Genomic DNA, 17,988 nt, shown 5'->3' on the forward strand with positions numbered 1-17,988 from the left:
AAAGGGCTAAAAGGGTCAGTTTGAGAGAGGGAAGGAGGCAAACGACAAATCACTACTTTGGTTCTCTACAATGGCTTCTTCATTTCATCGCATTCAATTTGTCCCGATTGTATTGAAATCGAAAATTGAAAAAGAGCTTTGATTATTTCGTACCCTAATTTTCAATGTGGGCGTTCCCTTTGCGGGTAACACGTGTCGATAAGTTAACAACATTCATATTTCATTGCCCTGGGAAAGGACGATTAATATTCTTCCCTACTTCTCTTCGTATCACTTCTGAGGAATCTGGGGGTCTTGACGTGTAAATGACCAAAAAAACCCTATAAAGAATGAATACGCTAGTTTAATAAAGGAGCATCCACAATAATAATAATAATGGGAGATTGTGGGTATTCCTCTATTCAAATCAATATATACTAATTACTTTAGTATTCTTTATAAAATATTTAATAATTTTTTAATAGTATGATTTTATAGTATTATTTCTATCTTTAAATGAATTTTTATTCATATTTATTATAAATTAAATGAATAATGCAAATACAAATTAGAAGAAAAAATAAATACTAAAAATAAAAATATATGCTTCAATATAAATAAAAATTAATTATAAAATATTTTCTTGTACTTTTTTATTTTTAAATATTTTTCTTATAATGAATACATATATTATGACTCCAAGATAAGTTATTAAAAAAATTACTCATTTTCCCTTTTCTATTTTAATTTTATTGGGGACGGGAGAGTTTTTATATATTATAAAATCAATACAAAATAAGTGATATGTATTAGTTCAAATAGAAAAAAAATTAAAAACCTCCTTAATAATAGAAGTGACGACATAATGAAAGGCAAAAGTGAGAAATTTCATGTTCATTCATCTTTTAGATTCTTTTTTTCTCAAATTTCTATTTAAACCCTTTGAAATTCTTTTCTTCTCAACTTTCTACTTAAACTTTCTTACATTCTTTGCTTCTCAACTTTCTATTTGAACTCTTTTAAATTCTTTTCTTCAAACTCTTTTAAATTCTTTACTTCTCAACTTTCTATTACATTCATTATTTAATTTATAATTTTCATACCTTAAATCCTAAAGTTTAAGTCAAGTCTCTTCCCATTTATCATCTCTTCATACGCAACGCAATCTTTTTAGCTCTCCTCTCTTCGCAAGTAAGTAAAATCTCAGTTCATCGCATCATCTTACGGTTTGTATTCATACTTTGCTTTCTCCAAATTGCCCTCGCATTTTCCTTTCAATCTCAATTTATGTTTTTTTTATTATAGACTCAATTTTCTTTACCTCGGTTTGTAAATTTTATTGGATGTCATGCATAATCATGGGTGACCCAATTAAGAGCTTGGAGGGGGTTCAACCCCTTCTGGGCCATTAATTATTCTTTTAAATGTGCTTAAAACTATTTCTAAACCATTTAAAAAAAAATTTCGACACATTTTTCATGTAACAAAAGACTTTTGATTCAATGGTAAGAGTTTATTTGATGGTTTTAAAGTCCTGATTCAATCCCAATAGCCACATAATTTTTTTTTTATATTTTGCGGAAACTATTTAGAAAAATGATACTTTCATGCATTTGAAATAAATAGTTTTTTACTATTGTTATTTAGAATTTAAAAGAAAGTAATGAAATTTGAGTTTATGAGACTTAAAATATATTCGTGTGAACATTAAAAAAAACCAAATTAAATAAAAAAAATTTAACAAGCCCCCCTAATTGAATTGTCTAGGTTCGCCACTGTGCATAATTGATCGTCGTCATTTTTTTTCAATAATTTCATAAAACAAGCAAAATTAAATTAAAATATATATCAGGACAATTTATTAATTAACTGATGTTGTTTAGATTCTGTGCCTGATTATATATCGATTCATCATATTTTTATTAAGATTATAAATTTACACTATATTGTCGAGGTCTGAATGATTTTTATTTTTAATATTTTTTATGAATTTATTTATGTTCGATTGGATAATATTTAAAGTAATAAAAAATATAAGTTTTAATAGAGTGAAATTGTAAGCGTATGGTGACTAAATTTTCTTTCTAATTGTTTAACAATAAAAAGTGAATTCAATGTGAAGTGGTTTGATATTATAAATGCATTGCAGGTAAATTGAATTTTTTTTAAGGATGGGAGAAAGAGTGATTGATGGCGATTGGAAGCCTACTTCTCCATCTAATGGGGAGCGCACTGTGGTTTTACTTGGCCGTACTGGCAATGGAAAAAGTGCGACGGGCAATAGTATTCTCGGAAGAAGAGCTTTTAAGGCGAGTGCTAGCTCGTCTGCTGTTACTAAAACTTGTGAAATGAAGACAACTGTGCTCAAAGATGGCCAAGTTGTTAATGTCATTGATACCCCCGGTAATTTACTAATGTTGGTGCCTAGATATTCCATTCCATGCTTGTTGATGTTGTGCTGGTAAGTAGATTGATGTTATGAGCGATTGCAGGACTTTTTGATTCTTCCACTGAATTTGAGTATGTCAGTAAGGAAATTGTCAAATGTATTGGTATGGCCAAGGATGGGATCCATGCAGTCCTTCTAGTTTTCTCTGTTAGAAGCCGTTTTTCTCAAGAGGAAGAAGCTGCAGTACACCATTTGCAGACATTGTTCGGGAAAAAAATTTTTGACTATATGATTGTTGTCTTCACTGGAGGGGATGATCTTGAAGATAATGAGAAAACATTAGAAGATTACTTGGGTCTTGAGTGTCCAAAGCCTTTAAAGGTTTGTTTCTGAACAGCAATTGTTTTCGATAATTTCATTAGTCATTTTGATCAAGTTGTCTTTCTTTGGTTCTTTTTTGATGTTTTAGACTCCTTTACTGTTGGGCTATGGGAATTTTAATATGAATATATGTAAGCTGAAAAATACTAGATATGTTTATAGTAGGCCAGCTGTCTTAAAGTTCCATTTTCAATAGTGCTTCATTTCCTAAATGGTTTTCTTCTGCCATGTGGGATTGGCTGAAGAGGTGGTTGGTAATTTTCTGCTGGCGTTACTTAATTTTAGTTATATGTTAATGTCTTTGAATGAGATGTCATTCATTCATTCATTTGCTAAACATTTATGCTTTTTTTATTTGTATTCTTTGATTTCGAGTGTGGTTGGAATTGAAGTTGGATAGTTGTAGCTTAAAAGGTATAGCAGTAAAGTGTTTGTTAGCTGTTGTAGCATAAAAGTTGTATTAATATGATTTTTCACTTGTATAACGGAGAATCTATTATATTTTTAATAATTTTGTTAAAAGTATTATTTATAATTTATATTTACTACATATTATTAACTTTTATTTCATAGTTAAAGTTTTTTCCTCACAACAGTTGTAGCTTAAAAGTTACAGTACCTCAATCCCAAATGCACCTTTCATCCGCTATTTAATCTTGGTTCTTATTTGATTCATTTTTGTTCATTTGTTTGTTTATTAAAATATATACCTCTTTGATTTATACACTTAAAATTAACCTACTTTTAAGATTTCAAGAGTGTGCCAAGGAGGATATGACTTCCTATACAAGTCCATTTTATTAGGCGTTGTTAGAATAAAATATCAAGTCTAAGCCTCAAAATTAGTGCCTAAAATTTCAATATGAGATCTTTTCTCAGTTTCAACATGCAAATCTCTTATTCTTAGAACTTACTTGATGAATTTGGTTCCTAAAACTTTTTAAGTTGAGAAAGATTTATATCAAGTTCCTCTATTTTACTGCATACTTGATTTAACCTATGAGAAGTATGAAGAAAAATAACAAAAATGAAGATAAAGACCCATTCAAGTTGCAACTCTGCAATTAAAAAAATTGGGTTATTTTATAGTTAAAGTGAACTTTATTTTTTTTATTGCACTAATTTTCATAGTTTGAAGGAATCAAATTTTTTTAATTATAATACCGCAAAATTAGGTCAATTATGTAGATGCCACAGAAAACATGATCATGTCTTTTGGCAGCTTTGAGGTTTGGTCACTTGAGTTTGTTTATGACAATAATACTGTCTTTTGCCCAGTGAAGAGACATGTACTGATTTGTAGCCACTAATTTTGATTGAGTCAATGCTTCTCATTGGAATATATGCAGATGATGATGATGATTGTAATTTTTTTTTTTTTGTTATTGGTTGCCCTTAAATAGTTTGAGTAGATGCATGATATTAAGTACCAATGATCACAGTAAAAACAAATTTTGTCAGTTGAATAGCCTCAAACTTTTAGAAACTACAAGTGTTTGATTGGTTCATCAGTGCATACGAAAAGAGCTAACATTTGCTTTATTCCTGATCATTTTTCCATCATTATAGGAAATCCTTAAACTATGTGATCATAGATGCGTGCTTTTTGATAACAAGACCAAGTATAAGGTCAAGAGAACTGAACAGGTTCAGCAGCTTCTTTCTTTAGTTAACGCTGTGAATGTTAAGAATGGTGGGCAGCCATACACGAACGAGTTCTTTGCTGAGTTGAAGGTGACTTCATTACTATCGTGATAGACTTATGTGCTACTTCTTTTTAAATATGGCATGACAATGTCACTTTTTTCTTTTTTGTATAATGCTGCTACTCTAGGGCTTAGTGGCATGTTTAATGACGAATATTGATGCATTTTGATAGGTTGAGTCTAAGCTCAAAGAGACAACAACTAAGCTCGAACAACAATTGGCTGAGGAGCAAGCTGCTCGGTTGAAGGGAGAAGAGGCTGCACAATTAGCTCAAAGGAAGTCAAATGATGAAATTCGTAAGCTTAAAGAGAATCTTAAAAGAGCTCAGAGGGAGATTGAGGACCAGATGCATGAATCAAATGAATATCAAATCAAACGAATTACTGAAATGGTATTTTTTATGATCCTACTTTTAACATCAAAATATGACATGCATATTGTCCATCTCTAAGATCGGGTAATCATTTCTAAAATTGTATAATTAAAAAAATGCCTATAAAGTGTGCATGTACCTGGAATGTTATTCTAAATTGTAAGACCTGGAAGTGATAGAGACTGCCACTTTGTCCTTACCCATAACTTGTTGGAGATTGCCATCTGAAAAGATACATCATCTCACTGGTTGATGGGGAAAAATATGTTTTTAATTTGTTCACTGGTTCTGTTTTGAAGGCTGTAACATGTTGTTTTTACCTTGCTGATTGTTTGACTATCTTGTTCTGTTTTGTTTTTTCTCTTGATGAAATTAAGTTCATTACTTTATGGTAGTAGCTATAGGCGGATTACTCATCATGACTTACACTTAAGAATGGATTCTACACTTGTTTAGTCATCAATGATAAGAACATTTATTCTTATACTGTGGATATTGTATTATCTATTTACTTTTTTAAGCTTTTGTTTCTATCATTTATCAATGATTGAGAGAGTGGAATTTATTGAAGTAAGAAAGTTGTGTAGAGTATGGTGAACTTAACAACTCCCTTTACAATTGGATTAAACTAAATTAATACTTAAGATTTTTCTTTTCTTAAGTTTAAGTTTTATATTACCAATACCCAATCTTTATTTGTATTATGCTGCTACTCTAGGGCTCATTGGCATGCTTTATGACTTATATTGATGTTTTTTTTATAGGTTGAGTCTAAACTCAAAGAGACAACAACTAGGCTTGAACAACAATTGGCAGAGGAGCAAGTTGCTCGCTTAAAGGGAGAAGAAGTTGCACAATTAGCGCAAAGGAAGTCAAATGACAAAATTCATAAGCTTAGAGATAATCTTGAAAGAGCTCAGAGGGAGACTGAAGACCAGATGCATGAATCATATGAAGATCAAATCAAACGAATTACTGAGGTGGTATTTTTTATGCTGCTGCTTTTAACATCAAAATATGACATGCATATTGTCCATCTCTAAGTTCGGGCAATCATTTCTAAAACTATGTAATTAAAAAAATGCCTATAAAGTGTGCAGGTACCTGGAATGATATTCTAAATTGTAAGACTTGGAAGTGGTAGAGACTGCCACTCTGTCCTTACCCATAACTTGTTAGAGATTGCCATCTGAAAAGACACATCATCTCGCTAGTTGATGGGAAAAAATATGTTTTTAATTTGTTCACTGGTTGTGTTTTGAAAGCTATAACATGTTGTTCTTACCTTGAAGATTGTTTGACTATCTTGTTATGTTTTTTTTCTTCTTTTGATGAAATTAAGTAGATTACTCAATGGTAGTAGCTATAGGTGGTTTGCTCATCATGACCTACACTTAGGAATGGATTCTGCACTTGTTTAGTCATTAATCATCAGAACATTTCTTGTAATATTGTGGATATAATGTTATATGTTTATTTTTTAAGCTTTTGTTTCTATCATTTATCAATAATTAAGAGAGTGGAATTGATTGAAGTAAGAAAGTTGTGCCGAGTATGGTGAACTTAGCAATTCGCTTTGCAATTAGATTAAACTAAATTAATAATTAAGATTTTTCTTTTCTTAAATTAAAGTTTTATATTACCACTACCCAATCATTATTTGTATTATGCTGCAACTCTAGGGCTTAGTGACATGTTTTATGACTGATATTGATGTTTGTTTGATAGGTTGAGTCCAAGCTCAAAGAGATAACAACTCAACTCGAACAACAATTGGCAGAGGAGCAAACTGATCGGTTAAAGGGAGAAGAGGTTGCACAATTAGCTCAAAGAAAGTCAAATGATGAAATTTATAAGCTTAGGGAGAATCTTGAAAGAGCTCAGAAGGAGACTGAGGAAAAGATGCATGAATCATACGAAGATCAAATCAAACGAATTACTGAGGTGGTACTTTTTATGCTCCTTATTTTGACATCAAAATAGCACATGCACATGTGTTCATTTCTCAGATCGGGTAATAATTTCTAGAACTGTGTAATAAAAAAATGCCTATAAAGTGTGTAGGTACCTGTAATGATATTCTAAATTGTAAGACTTGGAGGTGGCAAAGATTGCCACTCTGTCCTTTCCCCTAAATTGTTGGGGATTGCCATCTGAAGAAGACGCTTAACCTCGCTAGTTGATGGGCACAAATCTGTTATTAAGTTACATGTTCATTGATTGTGTTTTCAAAGTTGTAGCATGTTGTTCTTACGTTGAAAATTGTTTGACTATCTTGTTCTGTTTTGTTTCTTATCTCGATTACATTAAGTAGATTACTCTATGGTAGTAGCTATAGGTGGTTTGCTCATTATAAATTACACTTAGCCATGGATTCTGCAATTGTTTAGTCATCAATAATAAGAACATTTCTTCTTATACTGTGGATACTGTACCATCTGTTTATTTTTAAGCTTTTGTTTCTAACATTTATCAATGATAGATAGAGTGGATTTAATTCAAGTAAGAAAGTTGTGCCGAGTATGGTGAACTTGGAAACTTTCTTTGCAATTGGATTAAACTAAATTAATACTTAATATTTTTCTTTTCTTAAGTTGGAGTTTTATGTTACCAATACCCAACCTTTATTTGTATTATGCTGCTATTCTAGTGCTTAGTGACATGTTTTATGAATGATATTGATGTTTTTTTTTATAGGTTGAGTCCAAGCACAAAGAGATAACAACTCAACTCGAACAACAATTGGCAGAGGAGCAAACTGATCGGTTAAAGGGAGAAGAGGTTGCACAATTAGCTCGAAGAAAGTCAAATGATGAAATTCAGAAGCTTAGGGAGAATGTTGAAAGAGCTCAAAAGGAGACTGAGGACAAGTTGCAAGAATCATATAAAGATCAAATCAAACGAATTACTGAGGTGGTACTTTTTATGCTCCTTATTTTGACATCAAAATTTGACATGCTCATGTGTTCATTTCTCAGATCGGGTAATAATTTCTAGAACTGTGTAATTAAAAAATGCCTATAAAGTGTGCAGATACCTGTAATGATATTCTAAATTGTAAGACTTGGAGCTGGTAAAGATTGCCACTCTGTCCTTTCCCCTAAATTGTTGGGGATTGCCATCTGAAGAAGACGCTTAACCTCGCTAGTTGATGGGCAAAAATCTATTATTAAGTTATATGTTCATTGATTGTGTTTTCAAAGTTGTAGCATGTTGTTCTTACGTTGAAAATTGTTTGACTATCTTGTTCTGTTTTGTTTCTTATCTCGATTACATTAAGTAGATTACTCTATGGTAGTAGCTATAGGTGGTTTGCTCATTATGAATTACACTTAGAAATGGATTCTGCACTTGTTTAGTCATTAATAATAAGAACATTTCTTCTTATACTGTGGATACTATATCATCTGTTTATTTTTAAGCTTTTGTTTCTATCATTTATTAATGATTGATAGAGTGGAATTGATTCATGTAAGAAAGTTGTGCCGAGTATGGTGAACTTGGAAACTTTCTTTGCAATTGGATTAAACTAAATTAATACTTATGATTTTTATTTTCTTAAGTTGGAGTTTTATGTTACCAATACTCAACCTTTATTTGTATTATGCTGCTATTCTAGCGCTTGGTGACATGTTTTATGACTGATATTGATGTGTTTTTGACAGGTTGAGTCCAAGCTCAAAGAGATAACAACTCAACTCGAACAACAATTGGCAGAGGAGCAAACTGATAGGTTAAAGGGAGAAGAGGTTGCACAATTAGCTCAAAGAAAGTCAAATGACGAAATTCATAAGCTTAGGGAGATTCTTGAAAGAGCTCAGAAGGAGACTGAGGACAAGATGCATGAATCATATGAAGATCAAGTCAAACGAATTACTGAGGTGGTACTTTTTATGCACCTTACTTTGACATCAAAATATGACATGCACATGTGTTCATTTCTCAAATCGGGTTATAATTTCTAGATTTATGTAATAAAACAATGCCAATAAAGTGTGCAGGTACCTGTAATGATATTCTAAATTATAAGACTTGGAGGTGGTAAAGATTGCCACTCTGTCCTTTCCCCTAAATTGTTGGGGATTGCCATCTAAAGAAGACGCTTAACCTCGCTAGTTGATGGGCACACATCTGTTATTAAGTTATATGTCCATTGATTGTGTTTTCAAAGTTGTAGCATGTTGTTCTTACGTTGAAAATTGTTTGACTATCTTGTTCTGTTTTGTTTCTTATCTCGATTACATTAAGTAGATTACTCTATGGTAGTAGCTATAGGTGGTTTGCTCATTATAAATTACACTTAGAAATGGATTCTGCACTTGTTTAGTCATCAATAATAAGAACATTTCTTCTTATACTGTGGATACTGTATCATCTGTTTATTTTTAAGCTTTTGTTTCTATCATTTATCAATGATTGATAGAGTGGATTTGATTCAAGTAAGATAGTTGTGCCCAGTATGGTGAACTTGGAAACTTTGTTTGCAATTGGATTAAACTAAATTAATACTTCAGATTTTTCTTTTCTTAAGTTGGAGTTTTATGATACGAATACCCAACCTTTGTTTGTATTATGCTGCTATTCTAGCGCTTAGTGACATATTTTATAACTGATATGGATGTGTTTTTGATAGGTTGAGTCCAAGCTCCAAGAGATAACAACTCAACTCGAACAACAATTAGCAGAGGAGCAAACTGATAGGTTAAAAGGAGAAGAGGTTGCACAATTAGCTCAAAGAAAGTCAAATGATGAAATTCATAAGCTTAGGGAGAATATTGAAAGAGCTCAGAAGGAGACTGAGGACAAGATGCATAAATCATATGAAGATCAAATCAAACGAATTACTGAGGTTGTACTTTTTATGCTCTTTATTTTGACATCAAAATATGACATGCACATGTGTTCATTTCTCAGATCGGGTAATAATTTCTAGAACTGTGTAATAAAAAAATTCCTATAAAGTGTGCAGGTACCTGTAATGATATTCTAAATTGTAAGACTTGGAGGTGGTAAACATTGCCACTCTGTCCTTTCCCCTAAATTGTTGTGGATTGCCATTTAAAGAAGACGCTTAACCTGGCTAGTTGTTGGGCACAAATCTATTATTAAGTTATATGTTCATTGATTCTGTTTTCAAAGTTGTAGCATGTTGTTTTTACCTTGAAAATTGTTTGACTATCTTGTTCTGTTTTGTTTCTTTTCTCGATTACGTTAAGTAGAGTACTCTATGGTAGTAGCTATAGGTGGTTTGCTCATTATAAATTACACTTAGGAATGGATTATGAACTTATTTAGTCATCAATCATAAGAACATTTCTTGTAATATTGTGTATATAATGTTATATGTTTATTTTTTAAACTTTTGTTTCTATCATTTATCAATAATTAAGAGAGTGGAATTGATTGAAGTAAGAAAGCTGTGCCGAGTATGGTGAACTTAGCAACTTGCTTTGCAATTCGATTAAAATAAATTAATAATTAAGATTTTTCTTTTCTTAAATTAGAGTTTTATATTACCAATACCCAACCTTTATTTGTATTATGCTACTATTCTAGCGCTTAGTGACATGTTTTATGACTGATATTGATGTTTTTTTTATAGGTTGAGTCCAAGCTCAAAGAGATAACAACTGAACTCGGACAACAATTGGCAGAGGAGCAAACTGATCGGTTAAAAGGAGAAGAGGTTGCACAATTAGCTCAAAGAAAGTCAAATGATGAAATTCATAAGCTTAGGGAGAATCTTGAAAGAGCTCAGAAGGAGACTGAGGACAAGATGCATGAATCATATGAAGATCAAATCAAACGAATTACTGAGGTTGTACTTTTTATGCTCCTTATTTTGATATCAAAATATAATATGCACATGTGTTTATTTCTCAGATCGGGTAATAATTTCTTGAACTGTGTAATAAAAAAATTCCTATAAAGTGTGTAGGTACCTGTAATGATATTCTAAATTGTAAGACTTGAAGGTGGTAAACATTGCCACTCTGTCCTTTCCCCTAAATTGTTGGGGATTGCCATTTGAAGAAGACGCTTAACCTCGCTACTTGATGGGCACAAATATGTTATTAAGTTATATGTTCATTGATTGTGTTTTCAAAGTTGTAGCATGTTGTTCTTACCTTGAAAATTGTTTGACTATCTTGTTCTGTTTTGTTTCTTATCTCGATTACATTAAGTAGAGTACTCTATGGTAGTAGCTATAGGTGGTTTGCTCATTATAAATTACACTTAGGAATGGATTATGAACTTATTTAGTCATCAATCATAAGAACATTTCTTGTAGTATTGTGGATATAATGTTATATGTTTATTTTTTAAGCTTTTGTTTCTATCATTTATCAGTAATTAAGAGAATGGAATTGATTGAAGTAAGAAAGTTGTGCCGAGTATGGTGAACTTAGCAACTTGCTTTGCAATTAGATTAAAATAAATTAATACTTAAGATTTTTCTTTTCTTAAATTAGAGTTTTATATTACCAATACCCAACTTTTATTTGTATTATGCTGCTATTCTAGCGCTTAGTGACATGTTTTATGATTGATATTGATGTTTTTTTTATAGGTTGAATCCAAGCTCAAAGAGATAACAACTCAACTCGAACAACAATTGGCAGAGGAGCAAACTGATCGGTTAAAAGGAGAAGAGGTTGCACAATTAGCTCAAAGAAAGTCAAATGATGAAATTCATAAGCTTAGGGAGAATATTGAAAGAGCTCAGAAGGAGACTGAGGACAAGATGCATGAATCATATGAAGATCAAATCAAACGAATTACTGAGGTTGTACTTTTTATGCTCCTTATTTTGACATCAAAATATGACATGCACATGTGTTCATTTCTCTGATCGGGTAATAATTTCTAGAACTGTGTAATAAAAAATGCCTATAAAGTGTGTAGGTACCTGTGATGATATTCTAAATTGTAAGACTTGGAGGTGGTAAAGATTGCCACTCTGTCCTTTCCCCTAAATTATTGGGGATTGCCATATGAAGAAGACACTTAACCTCGCTAGTTGTTGGGCACAAATCTGTTATTAAGTTATATGTTCATTGATTCTGTTTTCAAAGTTGTAGCATGTTGTTTTTACCTTGAAAATTGTTTGACTATCTTGTTCTGTTTTGTTTCTTTTCTCGATTACGTTAAGTAGAGTACTCTATGGTAGTAGCTATAGGTGGTTTGCTCATTATAAATTACACTTAGGAATGGATTATGAACTTATTTAGTCATCAATCATAAGAACATTTCTTGTAATATTGTGTATATAATGTTATATGTTTATTTTTTAAACTTTTGTTTCTATCATTTATCAATAATTAAGAGAGTGGAATTGATTGAAGTAAGAAAGCTGTGCCGAGTATGGTGAACTTAGCAACTTGCTTTGCAATTCGATTAAAATAAATTAATAATTAAGATTTTTCTTTTCTTAAATTAGAGTTTTATATTACCAATACCCAACCTTTATTTGTATTATGCTACTATTCTAGCGCTTAGTGACATGTTTTATGACTGATATTGATGTTTTTTTTATAGGTTGAGTCCAAGCTCAAAGAGATAACAACTCAACTCGAACAACAATTGGCAGAGGAGCAAACTGATAGGTTAAAGGGAGAAGAGGTTGCACAATTAGCTCAAAGAAAGTCAAATGACGAAATTCATAAGCTTAGGGAGATTCTTGAAAGAGCTCAGAAGGAGACTGAGGACAAGATGCATGAATCATATGAAGATCAAATCAAACGAATTACTGAGGTGGTACATTTTATGCTCCGTATTTTGACATCAAAATATGACATGTATATGTGTTTATCTCTAAGATCAGGTAATCATTTCTCAAACTGTGGAATTAAAAAATGCCTATAAAGTGTGTAGGTACATGTAAAAATATTCTAAATTATAAGACTTGGAGGTGGTAAAGATTGCCACTCCATCATTTCCCCTATGTTGTTGGGGATTTCCATCTGAAGAAGACGCTTAACCTTGCTAGTTGATGGGCACAAATCTGTTATTAAGTTATATGTTCATTGATTGTGTTTTTAAAGTTGTAGCATGTTGTTCTTACCTTAAAGATTGTATGACTATCTTGTTCTGTTTTGTTTCTTCTCTTGATGAAATTAGGTAAATTACTCTATGGTAGTAATTATAGGTGGTTTGCTCATCATGAATTATACATAAGAATGGATTCTGCACTTGTTTAGTCATCAATCATAAGAACATTTCTTCTTAAACTGTAGATATTTTATTATCTGTTTATTTTTAAGCTTTTGTTGCTATTATTTATCAATGATTAATATAGTGGAAATGATTGAAGTAAGAAAGTTGTGCCGAGTATAGTGAACTTAGCAACTCCCTTGGCAATTGGATTAAACTAAATTAATACTTCAGATTTTTCTTTTCTTAAGTTGGAGTTTTATGTTATCAATACCCAATCTTTATTTGCATTATTTCTGCTACTCTAGTGCTTAGTGGCATGTTTTATGACTGATATTGATGCTTTTTTTATAGGTTGAGTCTAAGCTCAAAGAGACAATAACTCGGCTCGAACAACAATTGACGGAGGAGCAAACTGCTCGGTTAAAGGGAGAAGAGGTTGCACAATTAGCTCAAAGGAAGTCAAATGACGAAATTCATAAGCTTGGAGAGAATCTTGAAAGAGCTCAGAGAGAGACTGAGGACCAAATGCATAAATCATATGAAGATCAAATTAAACGAATTATTGAGATGGTATTTTTTATCCTCCTTGCTTTGACATCAAAATATGACATGCATATGTGTTCATCTCTAAGATCAGGTAATCATTTCTAAAACTGTGGAATTAAAAACTGCCGATAAAGTGTGCAGGTATATGTAAAAATATTCTAAATTATAAGACTTGGAGGTGGTAAAGACTGCCACTCTGTCTTTACCCCTAAATTTTTGTAGATTTCCATCTGAAAAGACGCTTCATCTCGTTAGTTGATGGGGACAAATTTGTTATTAAGTTATATGTTCACTGATTGTGTTTTGAAGCCTGCAACATGTTGTTCTTACCTTGAAGATTGTTGGACTCTTTTGTTTTGTTTTGTTTCTTCTTTTGATGAAATTAAGTATATTATAGGTGGTTTGCTCATCATGACTTACACTTAGGAATGGATTCTACACTTGTGTAGTTATCAATCGCAAGAACATTTCTTGTGATAATGTGGATATTGTATTGTCTGTTTATTTTTCTAAGCTTTTGTTTCTGTCATTTATCATGATTGAGAGAGTTGAATTGATTGAAGTAAGAAAGTTGTGCCGAGTATGGTGAACTTAGCAACTCCCTTTGGAATTGGATTAAATTAAATTAATACTTAAGAATTTTCTTCTCTTAAGTTGGAGTTTTATATTTCCAATACCCAATCTTTATTTGTATTATGCTGCTACTGTAAGGCTTAGTGACATGTTTTATGACTGGTTTTGATGCTTTTTTACTAGGTTGAGTCTAAGCTCAAAGAGACAACAATTAGGCTCGAACAACAATTAGCAGAGGAGCATGCTGCACGATTAAAGGCAGATGGGGCTGCACAATTAGCTCAAATGAAGTCAAATGAAGAAATTTGTAAGCTTAGGGAGAATCTTGAAAGAGTTCAGTGGGAGGCTGAGGAGCTCCGTAAGCGAGCTGAAAAAGAAGGTTGTGCCATTCTTTGACCTAATCATCTGCAGGCACTATATGCCATTGGCATGAAAATCACCTAAATATATTTTTTCTATCTCCCCTACCTTTTCAGATAATATTTGAAGTTAATACTACATTTATTATTAGTGTTTTATACTGCATTTATTATTAGTGTTTTACTACAGTCAAGAAGCTTGTATTCTTTATTATGTAAATGTTCCCAGTCCAATCTGGAGTGCGGTCTTACGATAATATTATATGGAAAAATTGTATTGACATCAAAGGAAGTTTCTTTTATGGAGCCATTTAGAATCTTTTCTTATACGGTGAATCCAAAGAGTTTTGATTCCTTTTTCTCCTCACGCTATCTTGTTTCCATATTTGTAATAGATACAACCCAAAATATGCGCTTTAAACAATCAATGACTTTCCCAAAAACTCGAACATACACTTGAGTTTACTTGTACCTTCACTTTTTTGTTTTCACTCTTCTAATGTCATACCAGTTTGTATTAATAGTTTGTTTGTATATTATTTACTCCTTTCGTATAATAGAGTAATCCTAATATTTAAGAGACTTGCAATAAAACCATCAAGCCTATGATCCTTCTTTCACTCATACCAAACTTCAACTAGCTCATAGTCGAGGTTTATCAAGTACAATATTTATTTATGCATGTATGCCACAAGCTTGATCTTTAGCATCTAGTTTACCTGCAAACGGAAGAAAACATTGATGCACGTGCAACACGAATGTTGTGCAAATTTTATTGAACTCGCAAGTGCACGAATCTATTTTAGAATAGATTAATGGTGACAAGTGTCGATCCCACGAGGAGGTAGATTTTAATTATATGTAGAATTAATTTTGTATGAGGGTGGTTGTTTGGATTTGTGGTGAAAGTGACTTAGAATATCTTAAAATTGGAATTGAAATGGCGAGAATAAATTGAAGAGAAATCTATTGAAATGAAACACTTGAGTATCTGGATCCGTATCAACATGCACCATGGGCTAAATATTCCTTATTAGTGCCAATTAAATCATGAAGGGGGAATCCACACCTCATGAACCACACTCTAATCAATATGGTGCTAAGGGCTTATCGTGCCAAATAATAATAACCTTGTACTAGGGAGCTGGTGAAATCAGGGCGGTATCTGGACAAGATTATTATTATTTGTCGACGAGAAGTCAAAACATCCACAAAAACTAGAGGGAAAGAGAAAATAAATTTACCAATTAAAGCCCATGAAACATGTTGAGACTTCATCTTCAACCCAAGCTTGAAAGAAAATTAGTTACTCATAATTGAACTAGGGGCAAAATAGAAATTTATTAAAATACATAGAAAATACAAGATGGAGAAGGAATTACAGAAAATGGAGTTAAAAAATGGATTCAGAGATATCAAATTAGGGGGGGAATGTCCCTTTTTTATAAATACATTGAGTAAACAATGACCATCGGATTAAAAATAGTTTGGACGCTCAGGATTGCGCCACATCATCAGTCAACTGTACGTGGTTTGACCACACAATTTGAATAGTAACACGGTTTGACCCAGCTTGAACAGTGACACGATTTAGTTGAAAATAATCTTGTGTAATGCATGTACTGTACGCGAGATTTTTGGTCCACTGATTGCTGCCACGTCACCATCAACACTACATAGAATTTTAGTCTAACAGGATCATGACACCTCATCAATCAATGCCACATCATCGGTCAATGCCACGTCATCGATCCGTCTATGTGAAAAGTGTCGTGAACAGTAACGTAGACAGTACCGTACATGTGAACAGTGTTATTTTTCCTTTTATGCTCCTCTAAAGGTTTTCAATTGTCCTGAGTTCAAAAGTGATGTCCGTTTTGCCGTTTGATCTCTCGTTCATTGTGAAATGACCATGATGCCCCTAAAATACATAAAATACTTAACTAAAATAAAACACACATAATTAAATTACAAGAAACTTAAATACATAAAAGTCAGGGTTGTTAGTAAGACTTGAAATGTAAAATGACGATTTTCTCTTTTATAAATATACATTTTCTAACACTCAACACACCCCCAACCAGCTTATTGCTAGTCCCTAGCAAATAAAGCGAAAAAAAAATCAAATCCAAAATATTTTTTTTTATAAAAAAAATCTTGTTTATTAAATCAGACTAATGATAACAATCAAATAAAAGTATAAGCATTATCTCTAGTCTAAAGAAACATCACACCCACGTCAACCATCCACATGAATCAGCCTAGTAGACTTTGTCACATATACTTTCAAGAATGACATGTTAAACCCCAAAATCTCACTGGAAATAGTGACACTCTCACAAAGAAATTAAACCCAATAAAAATAGTCACTCCAATAAATGGTAATTGAGAGAAAATAATAAAGAAGTGATATCACATGCTCTCACCAAGATGAAAGAAATATGCCCTCAGCTTAAAAATAATACGATCTTAAGTCAAACAAAAATGCTAGTCAACCCACTTTATTTATCTTTTTTATTTTTTATTTTTTTTATTATGCACCACTACATCTTTTTAGCCCATATAACTAGCTTCTACTTCAGACTATAGTTCTCTGAAATCAAGGACTTTTATTAGGACGTAACGTAGGCTAGGGACATGGCTAACAAAGGAGGGGAAATAAGGAAAACAAAGTGTATGTTTGAGAAAAATGCAGAGATATTTTAATTATTTTTTTTAGAAGTTGCAAGGTGGATTTCACCTATTATTGTTATTTTTTCTTATTTTTTTCTCTCTTTTTTTTTTAAACAACAATTTTTTTTTTGCATAACTTCACTGAACAAAATAATTTTTTACATTTTTTTCAAACATAAATAGGTGATGGAACATGTAAGATATTGGGTAATACTCCAAATCGGAGTGGGTCAAGATGATAAGTTTGACAAAGAAAATATTGTTTTTTGTTTAAAGGCTCAAAAGGGTTAACTATGGATATTTCATAAAAGGGATGGCTAGAAAGGCTCAAACGGATCAAAGATGGTCTTTTCATCGTCTTTTAGAGCTCTAAATAATCTTCTATATCTACTAGTTAGATGGGCCTCTAAATGTAGCAACACACATTTTTTCTCTTTTTTTTAATTTTACAATTTTTTTAAGGGTTAACTCAAAAGAAATCTAGAGATCGTGTGTAAAATAATAAACTGCTAAGCTGTATAAAGAATGGGCAAAAGGGTTACTCTCTAAGAAAAATAATAGGCTCAAAAACTCACTTGATACTTATTATAACATATTCATTCCTTCAAGCAACTCACATTTGTCACCGACATCAACATGTAGAGTAGCAAAAATAGCGTAACATCACTTAAGACTAAAGATAATATAAATACTAAAATTTAAAATTCATCATGTCATCCAATGTTAAAACAAATAACACAATTTATTTTTTATTTTTTTAAACAACATTATACCCCCCAACCTATTCTAAACATGAAAGGAAAATATGCATGCAGAAATGTGAAAATGATGCAGAAAAACTAATTAGAAAA

The 17,988-nt window shown here is 31.9% G+C and overlaps 1 protein-coding gene across 1 annotated transcript; it reads left to right on the forward strand.

Moving 5' to 3' along the window:
- The first annotated feature begins 2,150 nt into the window (after window positions 1-2,150).
- LOC18049984 (immune-associated nucleotide-binding protein 9) lies at window positions 2,151-14,501 on the forward strand. The gene is made up of 5 exons (XM_024188582.1): window positions 2,151-2,382; window positions 2,472-2,749; window positions 4,319-4,483; window positions 9,547-9,681; window positions 14,289-14,501. The coding sequence occupies exons 1-5, from the start codon at window positions 2,151-2,153 to the stop codon at window positions 14,499-14,501; spliced, it is 1,023 nt and encodes a 340-aa protein (XP_024044350.1).
- The last annotated feature ends 3,487 nt before the right edge of the window (window positions 14,502-17,988 follow it).

The sequence above is a fragment of the Citrus clementina genome, unplaced genomic scaffold (assembly GCF_000493195.1).
Source record: "Citrus clementina cultivar Clemenules unplaced genomic scaffold, Citrus_clementina_v1.0 scaffold_3, whole genome shotgun sequence".
NCBI classification, from domain to species: Eukaryota; Viridiplantae; Streptophyta; class Magnoliopsida; order Sapindales; family Rutaceae; genus Citrus; species Citrus x clementina.